Source organism: Syngnathoides biaculeatus, chromosome 16 (assembly GCF_019802595.1).
Source record: "Syngnathoides biaculeatus isolate LvHL_M chromosome 16, ASM1980259v1, whole genome shotgun sequence".
Classification (NCBI taxonomy): domain Eukaryota; kingdom Metazoa; phylum Chordata; class Actinopteri; order Syngnathiformes; family Syngnathidae; genus Syngnathoides; species Syngnathoides biaculeatus.
Window position 1 is genome coordinate 7,204,490 of NC_084655.1, and position 23,397 is coordinate 7,227,886.

The following is a 23,397-nucleotide window of genomic DNA, read 5'->3' on the forward strand; positions in this document are numbered from 1 at the left end:
AAAGTGGATGTCAGGTATGTTTTGATGAGCTTCAATGGGGAGAAGCGCCTTTCTGCAGTAGCAGTGGATGTAATGGAGAAATTCAACGGTGGTCATCTTAGTTTTGTTCAAATCTGGTAAATTCTCAAACTCCTGTGCTGGACACATTTTTAGGTTGCAAAAAGAAGGACATGTTCAACTAAAAGAGGATGTCTGGTCACCCAACATCAGCATGTACGGGACAAAGACCAAGTACCTTCCAGAGGTGTCCGGCGGGGGGCTTTCCTCCTGGGGAGCCTTACGAAGCCTGGTGACTTCACTTTGACTCGCGCCCTTTTCCCTGTAACTTCGCTTCATCACCTGTACCGCCTGCCACCGGGGGTTCCACAGAACCCGATATTCAAAGGTACTTCAAGGCTTCGTTTGCGGTTTCTGCTCGGGTTCTCCCCCGCTAGCCCCAGTGGCACAGGCTGCTCACAGTGCCCCCTCTACCTCCATATCTATCACCCTGTCATCCTTTGCTCGCAACATTTTCTCGTCATCTTCTTCTACTTCTTCTTCTCTTCGGAGGATCACCAAGCCTCTCATATGCGAGTCTCGCGCTTCTGAAGACCATTCATAGGCGCCTATCCCAGCTATCAATGGGCAGGAGGCGGGGTACACCTTGAACTTGCCAGCCAATTGCAGGGCACATAGAGACTAACAGCCACACCCACAATCACACCTAGGGGCAATTTCGAGTGTCCAATGAATGCATGTTTTTGGGATGTGGGAGAAAACTGGAGTGCCCGGAGGAAACCCACACAGGCACATGGAGAACATGCAAATTCCATACAGGCGGGTCCGGGATTGAACCCGGGACGTCACAACTGAGGCCAACGTTCTCCAGCTGAGACACCGTGCCGCCTTATTTATTTTTATCTATTTAATTTTTAATAGCAACATTCCACCATACTTCAATTCAGCTGGTAAAATATAGGTAATGCCAATTAAAGCAGAGATATTCATCAAGAATATAAATGGTTGAAATGTTCATGACGCAGCTTGGCATGATAACACGTTCGACAAAAACTTTACTTTGAAGCTTTCTTTCCAGGCTCATTAAAAGTGGATAGTCAACTGCCAACTGTAACACGACCCCTATTGCTTGACACCGTGGCAGATTTCTAACGCTTTGTCATGTCGCACAACCGTGAGGTTCACAGATGTGAAGAAGAGAAGACCAGCTATGTCAGAGGAGGCTATGCAGAATGCCTATCTGGGGCCCATGTTGACAAAGGGACAGAGTTCTAATCAAGAGCAATGCATGAATACCGTAGTACCTCTACTTACGAAATTAATCCATTCTGGAAGTCGTTTTTGATTTAAATTTTTTATAAGTAGAAGCGCGTTTTACATGTGAATAGTCTCACCCGTTAAAGATCAAAAGCACCACCAGCGGTATTTGTGTACTTTGCTTCCTCAGGGCTTGGACAGCTTGCTATTACCAATGCAAAAAATCAATTCACAAGTTCATTAAGATATTTTGGAGAGGATATTGAGGCCCACTTTCCAACATCTCAACTCAAAAGCAGATTGATGTGAAAACAGGAGAATGAGCCAAAAACAGAAGCAAACTGAGAACAGAATGGCTTCAGAAGAAGAAACTGTTTTAGTGGCCCATTCAAAGTCTTGATGTAAACCTAATTAAGATGCTGTGGCATGTCCTCAAGAGAACGAGTCACACCACACATCCAGGCCAGAAATATGGCTGAACTGCAAATACTCCAAAATTCATCTTGAACGTTGTGGACGTTGGATCTACAACCTTTTCTTGAGGTTATTGCTACCAAGGGGGGGTCCACCAATTCATCACCCCTAGTGTCCACTTAATTTTGCATCCCTGTCCTGTTTGTGTAAATTTTGGTGAGGATATTGTGTGTGCGGATTTCTGGAATAATGCTGTATATGCATGTGCAGGCGCGCATGTCTGCGTGATGCACACCGACGAAGAGAGAGAGAGAGAGAGAGAGAGAGAGAGAGAGAGAGAGAGAGAGAGAGAGAGAGAGAGAGAGGAGAGAGAGAGAGAGTGTGAGAGAGAGAAAGAGAGAGAGAGAGAGAGAGAGAGAGAAAGAGAGGGACGCCAGTCTCCCACGCACTAAAAACTCCACTCACAAGCTGCAGGGAAGTGGACCAAGTCCTTCTCTCTTCCCTCTTCACCCTCGCCTTGACTGGAGAAGAAGTAAAAAGACAGGAGGTGCACAAACTAAAGAAAGAAAGAGTAGCAAGAAGAAGCATCGCGCGGTTCAAGCTCCGCGCGCCATGCCGTCTGCGCTCCACGCCGCCTGACGCGCCTCCACTCGCCGCCTCCCTCAGCACGTCCTCTCCTCCACCTCGAACATGAAGACAACGCGCAAGTGTCGCGCTCTTCTGTCCGTGGCCCTGAACCTGGTGGCGCTGCTCTTCTCCACCACGGCCTTCATCACCACGTACTGGTGCGAGGGCACGCAGCGAGTGCCCAAGCCCAACTGCAGCGCGCAGCGGCGCCACAACTGCATCGATTATGGCGTCAACGAGACAGACCAGAGCAAGGTGCACTACAGCTGGGAAACCGGAGACGACCGCTTCCTCTTCAGGAGGTTCCACACTGGAATCTGGTACTCGTGTGAGGAGAACATCCACGAGGCAGGTGGGTGGAGCAGATCATAAAAAAGAGGGACCAGGTCCTCGCCTTCCTTCCTTTCCCCTCTCCTGTCACCCTCACCTGTCATGCGCTTAACATGACCTTTTACGGGTGGCACCTGGCTCCTGCATGGGGCCTTGGTGGCTAAGGGTAGTGGCACCTGTGGGCGTGGGTTGGTACGTGGGCCCTCGTGGTCAGGTATCCATATCCCCTTGTTTCTGGACTCTTACAGTTTTGACCCCGGTTCAAATCTGACTTGACGTGTATGGAATTTGCATGTCTTCGCATCTTTTCGTGGGTTTTTTTGTTGGGTTCTCCAGTTTCTTCCCACGTTCCAAAAGCATGCATGGTAACATGTAGAAAACAAGCAGACTGCAAATAGTTCAACTAAAAACAACAACCACAAAATAGAGTGATTTAACAGCCCCTGTGGGGGTTGCAAGCACTGCTCTCCATTCTGATTAAGGAAACAAACAATTTGACACTTCTTTATTTGAAATTAAATTATTGTGCCGATATTCTAGCTGTGATTGACCATCTGTGTGGCCCCTGGGCTAGCTTTTCTCAAAGCTCTGCTGAAATAAACATTGGTTCATGCATCCCATCAACTTTTGTTTTTATGCTGGAAACCATTAAAAGTGACATTGTATCATCCAGTGTACTGTAAAAATCGTATGATTGTTATTCTTAAGTCCATTTGAATCCCCCTGCACTATAAAATATAAATGGCTCAGTCACTCGTTAGAATGGATGTCCACCACAGTGTTGGCTCTCATGGCTTCCCACCTCCTCCATACGGCGGGATGTTGTCACCAATGATTCATCCCATCATTCAGTGCAGAAGTCAGGAAAATGTCACCCAAACGCAATGAGACTTTACTGGACACTCATTCCACAAAATCTTTCACAAAGGCTGTCCTTTAATCAGATGCATCAGCGTTTGAGAAAATAGATTAGGCAGGGTACACACACAAAGAAAATCGGGCCAAATTGAGAATTTTCCCTCCCTTCCGAATGAGGTCAGCGAAAGCTTGATTGTCTGATGTCTCTGAAAATGAATCCTGAGTGATTATCATGTGGTGTGGGGTATACAAATAATGACAGTTAGCCCAAATCTACTTGTATGTTTCTGAAAGATTTCCTGCCATATGCTGTCCAGAAATACCGATAAACATTTTATTTCTGTATTCTTTTCTTATTTTTATCTGACTGTGCACGCGCACTTTGTACTGTATGTACATGTGTGGATAAATGGTGGGAGAAGATAGATTCTATCTATGTAAATCGCTTTGAGATGTATATCATTGTATCGTGTTCTACAGAAAAAAATTGATTCGATTTGGTTTGCTCCAAAGTCACCATCAGCCCGATTTTTGGGGTAGCTGTGAAAACTGATTCTGAGCGGTTATCATGTGATATGGGGATGTGTAAAGCATGATTTTTTATTCCCTACCTGATCTGCTCAGAAAAGTGTGAAGCATTTTCAATATTTATGATTACAAATCCTTGCGCGTGTAGTCAACATCGAGTAGGGTCGAGCCACAGACTCAGTGATTGTAAAATGAAATAGAACAATGCCAACGAATCGTGTGAGGGGGCATATACTGAGATTCGGGCCAAATTGGAGCATTTTCCATGCTTTCTGATGAAAGTCAATGTGGAATTATAGGGTTTTTTTGAAAGATGACCCGGAGTAATTATCTTGTGGTGTGGGGTACACACATACCGATAAGTTGTCTGAATTGAAGCATTTATTCCCTCTTGCCATTGTCACCCACACCCTGATGATTGGATGTCTCCAAAAGATATAATTGAGCAATTATTCTGAGCTACAGGGTACACAGAGGGCGATAATCAGGCCAAGTTTGAGTGTTTTTTGATCAAAGTCAGCATAGCCCTGATTTATCAGATTTGAAAGATGATCCTGAAAGATTATCCTGTGTTGTGGGGTGTGTTGATTTTCAACCTCAATCTTCTAGGAAAGTAGAAATGTATAAGCACGAATCCTTACATGTGTGGTACACAACGAGTAGGGCCAAGCCACAGACTCTATGATTGTAAAGTGAAGTGTTGTCATAGCCCTTGTGGTCTGAGGTACACACATACTGATGAGCTAGTTGAATTTGATCAATTGTCCAATCTTGCTATCAGCCAATGCCAGATTAATGTATGTCTCTAAAAGATTATTCTGAATGACTATCCTGTGAGACGCATACCGGCAAAATGTGAACATTTTCTGATCTAAGTCAAGATTATCTTAATTTATTTGTGGTAAAAAATTATACTCTGTATCAAAGTTAACAAAAGCCAGATTGTCAGCTATCGCTAAAGATGATCCTTAGTGATTATCCTATAATGAAGTTTCTTTAAAGAGTGATTTTTTTTTTTGGTGAATGTTCAACCTGTTCAACCCTTACGACCACAAATCCTTGCATGTGTGGTCAATATCCAGGTGGGCTGGTCAACAGACTTTGCGACTGCACACATACACACACACCACAACCAGACCATTTTCCTTTCTTTCCACTCAAAGTCAGCATTGGCTTGATTATTGGATTTCTGTGATAGGTGATCTAGAGCGATGATTCTATGGTGTGTTAATTAAGAGTGATTTTTCCTCACCAAATTTCCCCCACAATTCTGAGCCTGATGATCATATATTATAAACTTTACATTTTTTGTGATCTACAGGCTGTGATTGTGATGTGAAATGATCATTTTTTCTAAATTTTCAACCAGTCTTGATACTCTGCACCACTTTATTACATCTCAAAGCTCTGTCCCGATACTCCAACAGAAATATTTAGTTGTGTGGTATGCTGTGTCGATCATTTCCACTACACACGTTATTAAGTGGCACGGTGGGGCAGCTGTAGAGCATTGGCCTCACAGTTCTGAGGACTGGGTTTCAAATCCCCGCCCCACCTGTGTGGAGTTTGCATTTTCTCCCCGTGCCTGCGTGGGTTTTCTCCGGGCACTCCGTTCTTCTCCAACATCCCAAAAACGTGCATTACATTACAGGAGGTGGGGTACACCCTGAACTGATTGCCAGCCAATTGGAGGGCACATGGAAACAGACTACAATCGCACTGACAATCGCACCTTGGGGCAATTTGCAGTGTCCATTTAATGTTGGACAATCACACCTTGGGGCAATTTAGAGTGTCCATTTAATGTTGCACGTTTTTGAGATGTGGGAGGAAACCTGAGTGCCTGGAGAAAACCCACACAGGCACAGGGAGAAGATGCAAACGCCTCACAGGGAGGGCCTGCATTGAACCCAGATCCTCAGAACTGTGAGGCCAACGGTTCCTAGCTGAGACACCGTGCTGCCGGTCGCCAATCATCCACCCATCCATCAAATTTCTTTGCTGCTTATCCTCACGAGGGTTGTGGGGTGTGCTGGAGCCTATCCCAGCTCTCAACGGGCAGGAGGCAGGGTACACCCTGAACTGGTTGCCAGCCAATCGCAGGGCACACAGAGACAAACAGCCGCACCCAGAATCACACCAAGGGGCAATTTAGAGTGTCCAGTTAATGTTGCATGTTTTTGGGATGCGCGAGGAAACCAGAGTGCCCGGAGAAAACTCACGCAGGCACGGGGAGAACTTGCAAACTCCACACAGGGACGGCCAGGATTGAACCCGGATCCTCAGAACTGTGAGGCTAACAATTTCTAACGATTGAGCTACTGTGCCGCCGGTCACCAATCAGTTAAAAGTAATAATAGTCGTTGTACTGTATGTGTTTTCCAGTGGACTATGGGACTCTTTAATATTAAAGTTGAGTGATTGATTGATTCATTGTACTATATTTCTTTCCAATAAAACAAAGGGGAAAAACGCCAATTTATTATTTATTTTAGTTCAGTTGTTATTTTATTCTTGGGCCTTTTTTCCCCTGGAAAGAGATAAGTGTGATTAGTGTGAAAATTATGAAGGGGTCCTTGGGAAAAATGTCTTGCTATAAGGTGTTTGACCCAAAGTTTGAGAATCCCTGTTCTGAACAGTTAAATAGTAAGGACTACAACTGAAGCACTCTAACCTTCTCATGAGGAAAATCTTTCAGGAGTACTGTTAATAACACATAGAGAGTAAAATAAATGAATAAACCTGCTCTTTGTAGCACAAACGCGAGCCTACAAAAGCATCTGATAGTTGAGGATGGTGCTGGTTCTCCATCAAGGGCACTCTGCTATCATTGCTCGTGCCTGGCAAGATAAATTAGGATTGAAATGCTTCAAAGTGTATGGGAGTTTGCCAAATCAAGCCGACGCATCTTTAATGATAATTTCTTGCTAGCTTCCTTCTCTTTTTTTGTGTCCTGTTTGGCTGTTAGATCAAGGGAATGGAGAATCTGCATCGCCCTCATACCGGAACAGTTTTACTGTGTCACAGTGGATTTTTCTTTTTTTTTTTAGTTTCCCCTGTGATTTCTTTGTATTTTAATTGAAGTTTTATTGAGGATCAGAGTCAATCAGCCGAACAGAGCGATATTTTTAGAGGGGTGAGAGAGACAAAAAAGAGAAAGAGCCCCAACTGTAAACAGAACGAGAAAACTAAATCATTCCTTATCTACAACAAAGTAGAAAAAAAAGGATGTTACTTGGGACTGTCGTGCTACACCTTGTGAAGGAAGTCCAGGACAAGATAGGACAGATAGGGTGACGGGGGAAACCAAGGGACCAGCCACAGACCATGAGAAGGGAGCCCCCACGTCAAGCAGCCATGTAGCTAAGTGTAAAACCCACCTCCCCCCTCTGACTATGACTACCAGGTCCCCGACTGACAGTCATTGACCTCACCCCATGAATCAGTGCACCCTCGAGATTGTATCCCACTGGGTGCTTGCTACTTTTTTTGATATTACAATATAAGAGGACGTTAGTGGTGTGGTTTTAACTATTTAAATTAATGTATTCATGTCTGAGGGGCGAACATGCCGAGCACAGATTGATCCAGTTGGATTGTAGGAATATCAATTGATACATCGATTTAATGAATGAATTGTTACACCAGTAGTTTCTGTTGCATAATACTGTACTAGCATCATGATACCAACGAATTATGGGAAATATAGTTATATTTAATGTAAACTTGGAGAAATGAGCACAAGATACAAGTGTGAAAACAGCCTTATTTTTTACTCTTATGTATGTATGTTGTTGTGTTATGGGGGGGGTTGCAACTTGAAATCCTTGAGAAGCTCTCACATAATGTTTATTAGCGTAGCGTTTTATGACCCCTTGCAATGTCTTTTTTTTTATCAGCCCCTCATCAGGATACTTGCTTGATTGCTTTAGGTATTTGCTTTGTGACTCAAATTTAACTGACATTAGATTAGAGTATAAAAAACATTTGCTTAAAGCCTCCACTGGGTAGATTGTATCCCACTGGGTGCTTGCTATGTTTTTTTTTTACATTACAATGTAAGAGTATGTTAGTGGTGTGGAGGGGGGCAAGGGTGACTGAATGAGTCAAAGTTCAAAATGCTCCTGCTTGGAGGCTTGGTTTTAGTGTGATCTTATGTGGCCATCCGAGTGTCTGAATGGTATTTCAGTAATGAGCCAGGTTGCTGAGTATGATGCTAATGTTTGAATATTTATTTTTGTAGTCCCCGTTAAGAAGGGAATAGCGATGCGACCGTGTCAGGTTGCGGATGAACCTTAATTACATTTTAGATTCACGTCGGCAATCAGACGGCTTTCTCTGCTTTCTGCATTTGTGGCAGCAACCACATCACACTTCACCTTGTCTTTTCTACTCATGTTAACCTTGGAGATGACGAATGCAACACTGGGCAAACACAAACGGGTTGATGTACTTTTACCATATGTCTACATTGACTGACTGTCAAACCATAGTGTAATAAAAGTGAATCACAGTTAAGAGTAACGATTACAAAGTAAGTCTACTTTTGACACAACTACAGTGGTGCCTTAAGATGGGAGGGACCTGACTTACAATTTTTTCAAGAGACGGTTTGATGTTTTTACTTTGACTTGCCAGCAAACACTTAAGAGACAAGCACCTCATGGTGGAAGTGAACTCAGCTTCACTCACTTCACAAGCAACATTATAGAAGTTAGTAAACTGTTGTACACAAGAGAGGCTATAATCTGTTAATCTGCTAGACCCATAAATATAAAGCAGAGATCATTCCATATTGTGTATTTCGAATAACCACATTGCTTAACCGTTGAGTCCATTAGTTAATACTGCTGCTAACATAAATGCTGTAGATGGGCAAATGACTAGGATCTATTTATTGTTAAAAGACTTCAAGGAAAGTATATTTGAACACATATGGTGGAGCAAAATATGGAGGCAAACACCATGAATGCAAATAGCGAACGGGGATTTAAACAGCAGGTTTGAATCCTACTCACAGGCATATATTCTTTATCCTCAGCCAAGAATAACTAATATTACGACTGTACTGAGGTATTGAGACCATCTCCGGGTAAAGCACAGATGCCACACTTAAGGCTGGTGGCCAGTTCTGGTCCAGCGCTTTATTTTGTGGCCCGTGGAAGCAAATCATCCATCAATGGCATTTCCTTTGATTTCAGTGAAAGAGGATCGTTTGAGATATGAGTGTTTTGAATTACGAGGGGGGTCACGCAAAAAATTACATTTCTATCTCAGCACATCACTACAATATTTGCAAAAATTTCAAAAACTTTTTCACATTGCCATCGTGGTTTGTTGCGTGTAGGACTTTGAGGAAAAAAAGAAGTTATTCTATATCTGTGTAAGAGTAACATAATGCAATGTGGTAAAGTCGAGTGTGGCAAATACTTCACTGTTGAATCTTGATGTAAAAATGTTTTAACTACAAATAGATACTTGAGATAGTATATACTATAGTGAATCCATCCTTTTTTTTTTCTATCCTAATATAGTCCTGATATGCGTGGGTGCGTCTCCGCTGGGCTTGATTCCCAGCCAGTCTCACCTTGTCCTTCTTTGCCCGTGCCGTACGTTTATATCCCTTGGTTGTGTGTCTTTTTGTGTGTCTCAGGTGAGAAGTGTCGCAGCTTCATTGACCTGGCCCCCGCCTCGGAGAGAGGTGAGTAATGACGGCCATTACGTGTCCTCGGCAGCTCAAGGAAATTGCAAAGCAGAAAATTAATGTAGAATTGAGTCAATAGAGAGCGATGACCCTTCATTCAATAGGTGATTCATATACATATTATCTGTTTACTTAACTATACAAATAAAAGCTACCATGCAGCCATTTTCTGAGCCGCTTATCCTCAGAACGGTCGTGGGAGTGCCGGAGCGCATCCCAGCTATCGGTGGGCAGGAGTTGGGGTAAACCCTGAACTGGTTGCCAGCCAAGTATAGTATATATTAAAACCTGTTTGTCACTATCTAGTCAAATACAGTACACGCGATTATACATCATCTCCCCACTTGCTGTACATACATCTCATCCCGTCCTTATCATGCGCTATCAATCTACTGTACAATATATTTATCCTATCATATTCTATCTACCTACTCACCAACATACTTTACTGCAAGGTCAAGTTTGATGTGTCCTATAATATGCAGTACTATTTATCAAGCTACATGTCATACTCTATCTTGGATGCTACATACTGTACATCCTACCATACACTGTCTGTCAAGGTCCACACATTGTACCATATACTATATGTAAAGATATCTTCCTACCTGCACACATCCTGTCATACACCATTAACTACTGAAATGCACCCTATTGTACGAGCTACATATTCTAGCCATGCAGTATCTACATAGTGCTATACACTACATGCTATTGTACACAATCCATCAGTCTATCTTCCTACCTACACATCCAATCATACATTATCTACTAACTCAGTTACATGTACATCCCATCATACAGCCCTTTCCTATCGACTTGTTCTATCATACACTATCTACCTGCATACATTATATCATACACTATCTACTGTACCTATCACACACGTCCAGGCCTACACTATCATACGCAATATAATATTTACAAATTTCCCATCATACATGATCTATTTTGTATCATCCATCCATCCTGCACCGTGTATTTTTCTTTCCAACATAAAAGTTAAAATGACACATTGCAGTTTCATGGTGACCATTGACCACGTAACCTCCTGAACTTTGACCTCAGCTATTACACATCACTTTTTTTGGTCACATTTTGTGGTTGAGTCGTTGCTCTTTGACTAACCATCACGCTGTAATCTTCCAAACGCTCGTGGGATATCAATGGAGATTGGTCCCACTAATCTTCTCACCTCTGCACTCACCTGTCAATCGTCCAATGATGAAGTGACCGTTCGCATACGTGCAAATGTCGCCTCTCACTGGATGGTTCAAGCTTTTGTTACCTGATGTGAATGTTTGTGCGGCTAAAACTTAATGTGCATTTAAGTTTTATTTCAATAACTTCTGAAAGTTTTTGTTTTTAATTTTGGGGGATCTAAAGTATAACTATCAAAAAGAAAAATGAATATACAAAATAAAATATGGCACCATGGTTGCTCAGCTGGAAAGTGTTGGCCTCACAGTTCTGAGGTCCCTGGTTCAATCCTGGACCTGCCTGTGTGGAGTTTGCATGTTCTCCCCATGCCTGCGTGGGTTTTCTCCGGGCACTCCGATTTCCTCCCACATCCCCAAAACATGCAACATGAATTGGACACTCTATATTGCCCCTAGGTGTGATTGTGAGTGCGACCGTTGTCTGTCTCTATGTGCCCTGCGATTGGCAGGCAACCAGTTCCGGGTGTACCCGATGATAGCTGTGATTGGCTCCAGCACTCCCGCGACCCATGTGAGGATAAGACACTAAGAAAATGGATGGATGGATATTCTGTCCATTCTCATTCAACTTGAGCATGAAGTATGACACCAAATGGCAAGAAGGACCACACAGGGTTGCAACTTGGCCTGATCTTGATCGGAGCAGATAATCTTTTTAAACTGTGTGTCGTGAGTGTCATGGTGGCACATCTTGAGCCTTGTCGCACACAAACACGCGGAGGCAGGAAAAAATTATACAAACTGAGAGCGTGACAGCTACAGTCCCTCTGGACTCAAAGCTTTTAAGATGTCCTTTTTTTTTGGAAGTGGCCATCGTTCTTGCAAACCTCGCAATTCTTTGCTGTCACTCCCAAATATATTTTATGGACAAAACGTTTGGGACACAACTTATAATCAGTCAAGTCTCCTATCACTTTTGTCCAAACTCCACAGTTTCCTACTTTTCACTTTCTTCCTGCCTTTTACTTTTGGACAAAATCGCCCCCCACCTTCCTTTTTCTGTGGTTGTTCCAAATATTTTTTTTTTCAATTCCAAACTTCCCCCTTGTGTATGTGTCCAAAATCTTGCGTCCAAACGCCATCTTGTTTTCTTTACTTTTCACCTTCCGTAGGTGTCCTAACTTCACGTAGATGTCCCAATACATTTGTTTTCACTTTTCACCTTCTAAAGACTTCAACTACTTTTATCCGAATACCACAATTGTCCCTTTGCGCATGTGTCCAAATGCTATTGATCAATTGGCACAATATTTTCTATACTTTTCACCTTCTACAGGCTTCTATGTACTTTGCTTCAAATTCCAGTTTTCTCCTCTTGTTACTTCCTGTAGTTGTCCCTATATGTCTGTCTAAACTTAACACTTTCACTTTAACTAAGTATCCCAATATTATTGGTTGAACTCCACATTTTTCTACATTTCTCACATCTTTTAGGTTTCCTAAAACCTATGTTAAAAGGCCACATTTTTGGTTGCTCCAGGGTTGATTTTTTATTTTTTTTTTTTTTCAAAAGTCCACATTTTCCTCACTTTCTTGCAAGTGTCCCATTATGTTTGAAGCATGCCTGACTGTGTCTTGTGCATATTGTTCCAGGCGTACTGTGGCTGTCGGTGGTGTCAGAAGTCTTGTACATCCTTTTGCTGGTGGTGGGCTTCAGTCTGATGTGTTTGGAGCTCTTCCACTCCAGCAATGTTATCGACGGGCTCAAGCTGAATGCCTTCGCCGCTGTCTTCACCGTGCTTTCCGGTAAGGTGGACGACACAAAAAGACGTGAACGAAAATCTTAAAATAAAACATAATGACACTCACAAACTGTGACGTGTTGTTCCACTCCAGTCCTGACAGTGGTGGTACTGTGCGGTACGTGTGTCAACTGCCACACTGCAGTTCTATTGTTGGATGTGGTTTTTTGATCCTAAATGCAAGGAAATTGTAACTGCCTCAAGTCAAAATGGTTGTTTCCATGTACCCTGCGATTGGGTTGCGACCAGTTCAAGGTGTACCCTATTTTTCGCCCCAAGTCAGCCGGAATAGGCTCCAGCACATCCGTAACCCTAGTAAGGAGAATCAGAAATGAAAATGCATCGACGGATGGATGCAAAACTGTTAAAGGTGATGCGTAAATAGTTCAAGGTTTTTTCTGAATTTTGGGGTTGATTGCTGCCCCAAATCCACAAAATTAGCATCGCTCCTGCACATAGCAGCAACCGGATCTCATCTTCACATTCAAAACCCAAACCAAAGAAAAATGTTGAAATAACTTACTTGCGGAACATTGTGATAGTTTCACAAATTCAACCTTGGCATGCAGCAAAAAGTAGAGGAAGACAGATGTTTGTGACTGAATTATCATTATTCACCTGGGTGTTTTGGAGACGAATTACTCTCAATTTTAGTTGTACAGTGAAGAAAATTAGTATTTGAACACCCTCCTATATTGCAAGTTCACCCACTTAGAAACATGCAGGGGTCTGAAATTTTCATCGTAGGTGTATGTCCGCTGTGAGAGAGATAATCGAAAAAGAAAAATCCAGAAATCACAATGTATGATTTTTTAATGATTTATTTGTGTGATGCAGCTGCAAATAAGCATTTGAACACCCGTCTATCAGCTATCATTCTGACCCTCAAAGACCTGTTAGTCCGCCTTTAAAAGTCCACCTGCACTCCATGTATTATCCTGAATCAGATGCACCTGTGTGAGATCCTGAGCTGCATAAAGACACCTGTCCACCCTATCAATAACATGCAAACTTGTAACATAGCCAAGACCAAAGCGCTGTCCAAAGACACCAGAGACAAAATTGTCCAACGCCAACTTTTAATAGTGTTGGAGACCATATCAAATGATATATTTAGTATTACGTTTGCCGCAAGTTGCCAAAAAAAAAATGGCATACTGAACAAACCAACCCCAACCAAGCATTAAACTCTCTAACCAACCAGACATTGAACTACCTATGCACCCAACATCCCACCATTTATTGTAACTGCCAAATCAACCAACCATGTAAATAACTTAACCATCAAACCCTCAAAAAGAACCAAACAACAAACTTGTCGTCATACAAACCAACCCACAAAAATCAAACAACTTACCCACTAACAAACCAGCTGACCAAAAAACTAACCACCAAATTGTAAAATCAACTAACTGGCTAACCAACTGAGTAAAGTACTAAACAACTACAGTATGTTAATCAAGAACCACCAAACCAACCAACCTTCCAACCAAACTAATGACTGACCAACTGAAAAACCAAAGAAGCAAGCACCTAATGTTGATCAAAAGATAAAAGCTGCAAAAATATATGTGCATATCGGGCTTGGTAGAGGTAAAAAAAAATTATTCTGTGTGTGTGTGTGTGTGTGTGTGTGTGTGTGTGTGTGTGTGTGTGTGTGTGTGTGTGTGGTGTGTGTGTGTGTGTGTTGTGTGTGTGTGTGTGTGTGTGTGGTGTGTGTGTGTGTGCATTGGATATCCACGTTGTCAGCATCAAACGTTGAGAAACGTTGCGAGGCGAGAGAGTGGTGCAGCTTCGTGTGAGGTCATCAGAGTTCGGGGGTTAACCTCGGTGTTGGCCCGTCAGGGATTTGAACTGTCTTAAAGCTCTTACACAACAACTTGTATGTGTGTGTGTGTGTGTGTTCTTACACAAGAATTTGGAGTCGCCACCAAGATTTTTCTGATGCCAAGATGGCATCTCACATTAGTAATGAGCAACAAGCTCGTTCTTTGTGGCTTCTTTCCATCATGTCTTCACTTTGGTGCACAAGAGAGGACCTCTGCCAAGGCTTTGTCCCTGTCAATCAACCAATTAATTTGAGAAAGCATTTACCAATGAAATAGATTTGATGGAACTACCATTATAAAAAGGTTAAACGGGAATTCTCACTTAAATTTATGTATGAAGTTCTGATTTAAAAATAAATCTATGCAGCCATAATGTTGCGCAGCCACTCGGTTTGTCTTTGGTATCTTCATATTTAAAGGAGTAATTAAAAAAAACATAAATAAATTTAATTAGGAAGCCACTAATGAGTCCCTTTTGCATTTCTCCATGAGCTGACGTCAACGGCCGTCGTGGACCTTGAACGCTGGCATAATAATGTGCCGCACATTTCCTAGAAACCGGAACACACACATTGTCAAGGTCGGCGAGGAATGATGCTCTTTATGGCCTGCTGTAAATCTCGCACACTCATTATTTACCTCACACACACACACACACACACACACACACACACACACACACACACACACCACACACACACACACAGACGCATGTCGCTGACACACACTTTGTGTCATGTGGTGGCATTTGATAGAGTATTAAGATGATGATTTTGTCCACACGTACGATAGATCGGACGCCCCTGACGGCCGCCTCATATGGATCAATGGGCGTCATATGATGACTAATTAGCATAATGACAGCTGCTCTAATGAACGAGTGCAGAGCTGAGGGGCTAAATGAGGCCAGAAAACTGTCTTCATGCCTGGTCCACCTTGTTATATGAGGTACCATTTGGTACCTGTGAACAGCAGTGTGACAGAAGAGTCTAGTTGAGGTCCAACAGGCAGACAAGCAAGATGAGTGGTAAAACTCGAGATGATGCAAAGAAAGGTCTGTAGTGGGAAGTTAACTGATGATTAGTCCTTAATAGATGGCTGCTCAACACAAGGAGCAGTAAGTACTCAACTCAAGCTAAGAGTCCTTTGTGGTTTAGCGTATGTCTTGTTTGATAATGAGAGCATGACTGACTGCGTCAAAAATGGCACTGAAATGTCAGAAAGTGCCCAAGTAAGTAGTACTTGTTTATTTGTTATATTTTTTACAAATTACATTATTTGAAAGCCATTTGTTTTGAAGGGTAAAGTTTAGTTTGTAATGGTATGCAAGATTTAGGATATACTGTTGGTGCATCTATTGTATGAATAATTTTGAGACAATGATAGGCCCAGGATGCATGCGTCTGGAAACAACGAGTCTCTCCAACTTATCATTAAGGAGTACAGTTACAGTGTACAGATACAGTAATCCTTCACTACATGATGGTTGTTGCTTCGCGGTCACGCTATATTGCCAATTCCATTTGGCACATTGGTATAGATTAATTAACCTACTAAAAAGGCCCCAAAAATGTCTTGAAAAGCTGCCAAACTTGAATTACCGCATTTTCCGCACTATAAGGCGCACCTTCAATGTATGGCCTATTTTAAAACTTTTTTCATATATAAGGTGCACTGCATTATAAGGCGCACTGTGGGCTTTTGAGAAAATTAAAGGCTTTTAGGTGCGCCTTATGGTGTGGAAAATACGGTAATTCTTGAAAGCATTTGGGATCTGTCACTATTTTTAAATCAGATGCCATACATTTTAATATACTGTGTTGTTTATTTTTATTTGTTGTATGAATCCCATCATCTTATGTACTGTATAATTTCTGCGGCCTCTTGATGTACCAAATTTGATCTCGGAGTAAACATTTACCTGGTTAAATAAAGGATAAATAAAACATAAAATAAGGCCCGCCCTCGACCTGCTGGGCTGTGATGCGAGACCTTTACCTGTCAATCAAGTGACTTCGAGTTCGCTGAGGTCAATTTCTGTCTGAATATTGATAACATGCTGTTGTCATGGTTTATAAACAGTTCACTTTCCTGTGTGTGTGTGTGTGTGTGGAGGGGGGGTTATTCGGGGAAAACGCACACAACTCCAAGTGCTGACTTTTTAAAGATGTCGCTACAATCGATTGAGCTTTTTAGCTTCAGCCCTTCACACTCGTTAGCTTGCAAGGTAGCGAATGTAATAAACAGTCAACTTTCCCTTTGTCCCAGTCGTGTGCGTTCACGAAGCAAACACCATTCTGCTAGCGGCTTGCTGTGGCATGAGCGGCGTGGCGGGTTTTACCACAATAAAAATTTATTGAGTCCAGAATAACTCTTGTGTTCATTGTATGGAACGATAACTCACACGATACTGCCTGATTGGCTAGCACCAAGACAGGATTAATACTTTTGATTCACTGTCTGGGAGGTCTTTCCCAAACACACACAGACACACATACATAGGCCGGGTCCTTAACCACGTGTCAACAGATCTAGACTGAGTATGCTTCCCCGCTAACTTTTATATGTTTCTGACATGGTATGCCGATCAAACAAGATCCCAGCATTTTTATTTTTGGATGTTTGTGTCGGGTCTTGGTCCAGTACAATAATTTATACTTTTATTCAAGTTTTTAAAGTCTAGATATTTAATTGCATGTGTGTGTCAGGTCTTCTAGGAATGGTGGCCCACATGATGTACACTCAAGTGTTTCAGATCACCGTCAGCCTGGGTCCTGAAGACTGGAGGCCTCACAGCTGGGACTATGGTTGGTCCTTTTGGTGAGTTTATACACGTTTTTTGAAGGAATCAACAACTTCAGCAACCCAGGAGGGTCTTTAACACCCTATCTCCAGCTTCGGAAGCTGATTTCTTGTCCATGAATCCACTGAACCTACGTAGCTGTTGAAATGCAGACAATGTCGCAAAATCAGAGTCTGGTAGCCCTACTTTGAACATTTGTTTTATTGGGTGAGAATTTGGCCATTAAAAAAGGGTGAGAGAAAGGTTTAGGATAAGGGAATATTTTTTACCATTGAATAAATCCACGAAAGAAAGAAATTCAGAACTTTGGTTTTAAAATAGAGCGTTGGCCTCACAGTTCTGAGGAGCGGGGTTCAAATCCCAACCCTGCCTGTGTGTAATTTGCATGATCTCCCTGTGCCTGTGTTGTTTTTCTACAGGCACTCCTGTTTTCTCCAACATCCCAAAAATATGCAATAATTGGAGACTTTAAATTGCCTCTAGGTGTAGTTGTGAGTGCGACTATTGTATGCCTCCATGTTCCCTGTGATTGGCTGGCAACCAGTTCAGGACGTACCCTGCCTCCTGCCCAATGATGGCTGGGATTGGGTCCGGCACTCCCGCGACCCTCATGAGGATAGGTAGCTCAGAAAATGGATGGATGGATGGATGGATGGATGGATGGATGGATGGATGGATGGATGGATGGTTTTAAAATGCTCTACCTTTGGTCTGCAAGTGTGCTATTAGGTCTGGTAGCACACACAGAAGTCCATAAACCAGTGTAAACCAGAGCATCTGTGGTATTGAGGTTCTATGCAACTATCAACCAGTGTTATCTTGGTTCAGTCACTTGTGCGCTCCCTAAGAGCTAAATAAAGCAAACATTTATTACAGTTTTGACTCAAACTCACAATCCCCAGAAACCAAACGGTCATACCTTGTTAATTGGGCTACTGGGGCTGTGAAATTCTCCCGTATTCAGGGGAACAACCAGGTAAGGTTGCACTATTGTAGGCCTTATATGTTCAAAAGTCCATTTTCACGTTTTAGGAGTTAGAGGTTAAGACCTCTTTATACTCCTGTGCCCGCATTGCATCACGTGACCAATGCATTGAGCCACGGGACCCCAATGTGTCACTTGAGGTGCACATGGCAAATGTTTTTGCTGCACGTAGAATGCTGCAGAGATCATCCCTCGTGATTGGTCCGTGTTAGTCACATGGTGCGGGAAGGTACACAGTGTTCCCCTTGGTTCCACATATCTTTGCTGCCAGCTTCTTGACCCATTTTGCAACATACGTAATTAAACATATCATCTGGTCATCTATGTCTCATGTGTTCCGCCATTTGTGTTGTTTGCTTTTTGGTATGTGATGCGGGACTTGACGAGGAGGCCATGGCGATGGATCAGTGAGGGAGAGATTTGTTGCTAAGGCTTGGTGTGGGAGACGACTCTACCACCTGAGTTTTGGATGTACTGGAGCTTGTTCAGGGTTTTACTGGGTAGCCCAAAAAAGACTCCATTGCAGTAGTTCTGGAAGGAGTTGATGAAGGTATGACTAAGGGTCAGCAATGGAATAAGAGAGAGGTCAGAGCCTGGAAATGTTTTTAAGGGGAATGAAGGCAGATGTGGTGATGGATTTAATGCAGCAGTGTACGGAGAAAATGGAGTCCATGATGACACCCAGGTTTCAAAGTTCAGTGGGTAGAGAGAGATCAAATAGTTGAAGAGGAGATTTCAAACCTTCCTGAGAAGTGTCGTAGGAGCCACAATCATGACCCCAGTCTTTTTACTTATGAGTTTTCGGTTTCATGTTTTCCTGCTTTTTATTTCACAAAGGCAATTTGACAAGAGCCTGGGGGAAAGGTGGGTGGAGGGTTTGGAGGCACAGCTGAATGTTGCATAACAGTGGAAAAACCCCACTCATTCCAAGCTTGTTCGGATTATTATTTTTTTTCATAACACTCAATAACCTCATGAATGAAATGAAATGAGGGGGTCAGGGAGCGTGCTGTTGAGTGTGGTGGCCCTTGGATCTTCAGAAGTCCAAAAATAAGTCAAGCACTACCACTCACCAAGATCCTCCTTAGCTGCAGTAAAGCAACCTTGCCATGTGGGATTCAAAACCACAATCCCCAGCTCCCGAGGTTGCTGCTATGTCCATTAAGCCACTGGGCCACTGTAGATGTCCCCAATTTTGGGAACAGCTTGGACCTCCCTGGTCAGGAATATAATGGCTTTGTATGTTCAGACGTCCCAAAAAAAGGTTTTAACATTAAGGTTTAGGTTGGAGAACTTGGTTGTTTGATTAATCGATCAATCATTCGTTCGTTCAAGCAGCAGGTCTCCGAAACTTGTCCAAAAAAACCTTTTAGGGTCCGGTCAGAGTAACTTAGTTAGGGTTAAGATAAGGACATATTGTCAATAATTCCGAGAAGCAAACATTCAGGAAGCAAAGGTCTTTTAACACTTAGATATTCGGAAGCCCAAAAGACGGATTTTAGACTTATATCCCAGTTGGAAGAACTTTCTGGTGTAGACAATTGGGATTAGTTATTTTTTGGCACTGAATTATTCCAGGTGGCACAGTAACCGACTGGTTAGCACACCTGCTTCAGAGTTCTGAGGACTGGGGTTTAAATCCTGGTCCCGCCTGTGTGGAGTTTGCATGTTCTCCATGTGTCTGTGTTGGTTTTCTCCAGCCACTCTGGTTTCCTCCCAAATCCCCAAAACATGCAACATTTACTGGAGACTCTAAATTGACCTAAATGTGATTGTTGTCTGTCTATATGTGCCCTGCAACTGGCTAGCAACCAGTTTAGGGTGTACCCCGCATCCTGCCCGATGACAGCTGGGATAGGCTCCAGCACTCCCATGAGCCTTGTGAGGATAAGCAGCTCAGAAAATGAATGGATGAATTATTCTTTGAAAGAGGTTTCTCAAGAAGTGCATTAAAATCCACCTAAGCTCCAGTAGTTTGCATGTTTACTCAGCCCCAACTGGGATTTGAACCCACATTGCAAAGTGGCAGAGGGTGCCTTGACCATCAGGTCACTGAGTCTTGATAGTGTACTTTCAAGCAAGCGATTTTATGATTCTCCCAAGTCAGGTCTTGGATTTTCAGGAGTCCAAAAGAAAGGTACAACATTGAACATTAGGGTCACATTTTTAATTATTGACCCAAGTGGAACCTGAACCCACAATCTTCAGCTCTAGAGTCTGATTCTTTATCCAGTAGAACATACCTTCCCTCACAAACTGCTGCAGTTCTCAGAAAGTGATTTCTTGATTCTTCTACATTACTAAACCTAACACACATGAGACGGTATAAACTAACCCTACAACCAAGGTAGGACTTGAACCCAAAATCCCCAGCTTCAGAGGCTGATGACATGTCCTTTAGGTCAACGGACCTGCAAAACATCTTGGCAATCCTGAGAGAAACTCTTAATACCATGTCCATTACCGCAGACCAGCACGTTCTAATCCTTGAAAACATTTTCAGATGAAGCTTCCCATACTTACCTTGTGTCCTCTCCCCACAGCATGGCGTGGGGTTCCTTCACGTGCTGCATGGCCGCCTCGGTAACCACGCTCAACTCCTACACCAAGACAGTCATCGAGTTTCGCCACAAGCGCAAACTCTTCGAGCAGGGCCTCCGCGAAGAGCAGAACTTCCTCGACCAGGAGGCCTTCCACTACTTCCGAGAGCGCTCCTTGCAGTCCATCTCGGGCACACTAGATGTCTATCCAGGCCCCGGAAGCCTACCTGGGCCTCCTCCGGATCCAGGAGCGGAGCGGACCAAGATGAGGACTGCCTCTGTTGACTTGGGCGAGAACACAGACTCGCTGGGGGAAGAGCAATGCTGAAGGGTTTCACGAAAGAGGTCCTCCTCCGGGCCAGAACCTGATTCAGACATAACAATGTGAATGTGCAGCCGCCTTTATTTTATTATAAAAAGACTTGACAAGACAAATGAAAATATGAATGAAAATAGACTTGAATTCTACACTCTGTCTATATGTGTAACAATCTATAATTACAACAATCAATACACTGTGTGGTGATATAAAAATTCTTGAAATGTTTTTGTTTCTTTCTTTTGTAGCACATTTTAAGATGCTACGTGTAGCATTTGAATGTAACTTTTTTTTGGGGGGAATATTTATATAGAATTAATAAGACATCAGCAGTGATATTGTGCCTCCAAAATTAACATCAATCTGTTGGCCAACATTAGCTAATATTAGCCACTGTCATACTAGGAGTGCATTTTTGTTTTATTACCTTTAGGTGTTTCTGTGTTTATTTATACTTTTAAACCATTTTACAAATAAACAATACATTTTTTTTGCCTTTTAAACAGAAAATGTTTACGAATACAATAACCATCGTCAAGACAAATAGCTAACATTAGATATGCTTTGCCACCACAGATATACAACGGATGCATTTAAAAAGTAATCTTGGTTTAAGTAGTACTTTTAGGCACCTCTATGTTTATTTATATGCTTCGAAACATTTTATAAATGATGAACTGTAGACTTCTTGTATCGTAACCACAACATCGCTAATATACCGGCCGTCATTACATTATCCAACATTAGCTACAGTTAGCCACAGATATCCCAATTAAAATGTTTTCAATTAGTTTTTCAGATCTCAGTGTTTGATTTTCATAAATAATGATGGGAAAAATTTTATTACTTGGTGGCTCATAGAACAATGATGAATTTGAAAGCAACTGTCTAAAGTACAGCGGCATTAGCTTGCCAGTTGATATTCTGTAATGACAAAAAGGTACAAATGTGATTGTTTTAATAAAGAATAAATATTTTTGATGGGAATCTTCTTTAAATTTCCACAAAACTAGCAAGTTGGCAAACATTGGTTTATAAAGAAATTGAATTTTACTGCATTTATTGAAAGAAAACACCACACATAGCAATTTGTAATTCCAGTTTAAACTTTACTGACAAGTCATTTTAAGATAAATGTAAACAACAAAAAAGTCATTTGACTGTTTTTTTTAATAATTGAACCTAGCTTGCGTTAAATGCTATTAATATAGGTGTTTACATTTCTAAAATATTATTTTAGAGTGTTTAGATTGTATTGTACAGATTTAATGTGTTGTCACATATTAGGAAACGTTTTTAATTCCAAAAACCTTGTTTCACAAAACATTCTGACATTTTTTTTTCTCCTTTAAAGGAAACATGAAGTTTCACAAATAGTATTAATAAGTAATAATTTCAAGATAGACGGCTGCATAATGCCAAGGTTAATCTTTTGTAGGATCCTTGAGGGAGTTCCCAGTGCCTGAAATCCTAACCATGTGAATTCTGGCCGTTTGGTTTCTGGGGATTGTGAATTATGAGCTGGCCGGGTCTGGAATGTACAAATGATGGAAATCCATGATGGAATCCTTCGAATTTTAGCAACAGGCTTGCTTGTCTTACTTCTGAAGTCCAAGGACCACACATTAAGGCCCCAAACCTCATACTGCACCGCAGGTTTTAAAATGCTGCTTTAAAACCTGACCTGATACCCCAACCGTAACTTGTAAACCTAATTTGAAATCTTAACTCTACCTCCAACCCCATTTAGAAACCGAAGCTTCATGGTTTAAAACCCTAACCCTGGCATGACCCCTTAATTTGAAATGTCAAGCTTTTGGTTGAAGCCCAATTTTTAAATTTATATTGGCTTGGAACTCTAACCTATTTCTTTCTTTTTTTCTTCGGCTGTTGGAGTAGCAAAAAAAAGCATAGACACCTTGAGTATAAGGACAAAATCTGAGCGTGCTGAAACTTTTATGACTTCAAAATCAATCTGTGGGCATAAAGTTGTTGTGCACGCTGTAACGAGTGAGCGGAAACTGCCACTAAAAGGATCATTCAAGTCCGCCTCAGACCTGTAAAATCAACCCAACACAAATGAATGGAAATGAGCGTCACGACCAGAAAAGTGAGCAGTGTGTGTGCAAGTGTGTGTGTGAGCTTTACTGTGTTACGCAATGATGGCAGATTGTAAACAGCCGGGATTAAATTGACTATGAGGTTTCGGAGGGGATTTAATAATCCTGAGACAACTTTGAAAGC

At 42.1% G+C, this 23,397-nt stretch overlaps 1 protein-coding gene across 1 annotated transcript; it reads left to right on the forward strand.

The window, feature by feature from the left end:
• The first annotated feature begins 2,142 nt into the window (after positions 1-2,142).
• On the forward strand, positions 2,143-22,012 carry gsg1l (gsg1-like). Its single transcript, XM_061846226.1, has 5 exons — positions 2,143-2,647; positions 9,665-9,712; positions 12,529-12,681; positions 17,215-17,326; positions 20,838-22,012. The coding sequence occupies exons 1-5, from the start codon at positions 2,359-2,361 to the stop codon at positions 21,160-21,162; spliced, it is 927 nt and encodes a 308-aa protein (XP_061702210.1). The 5' UTR covers positions 2,143-2,358; the 3' UTR covers positions 21,163-22,012.
• The last annotated feature ends 1,385 nt before the right edge of the window (positions 22,013-23,397 follow it).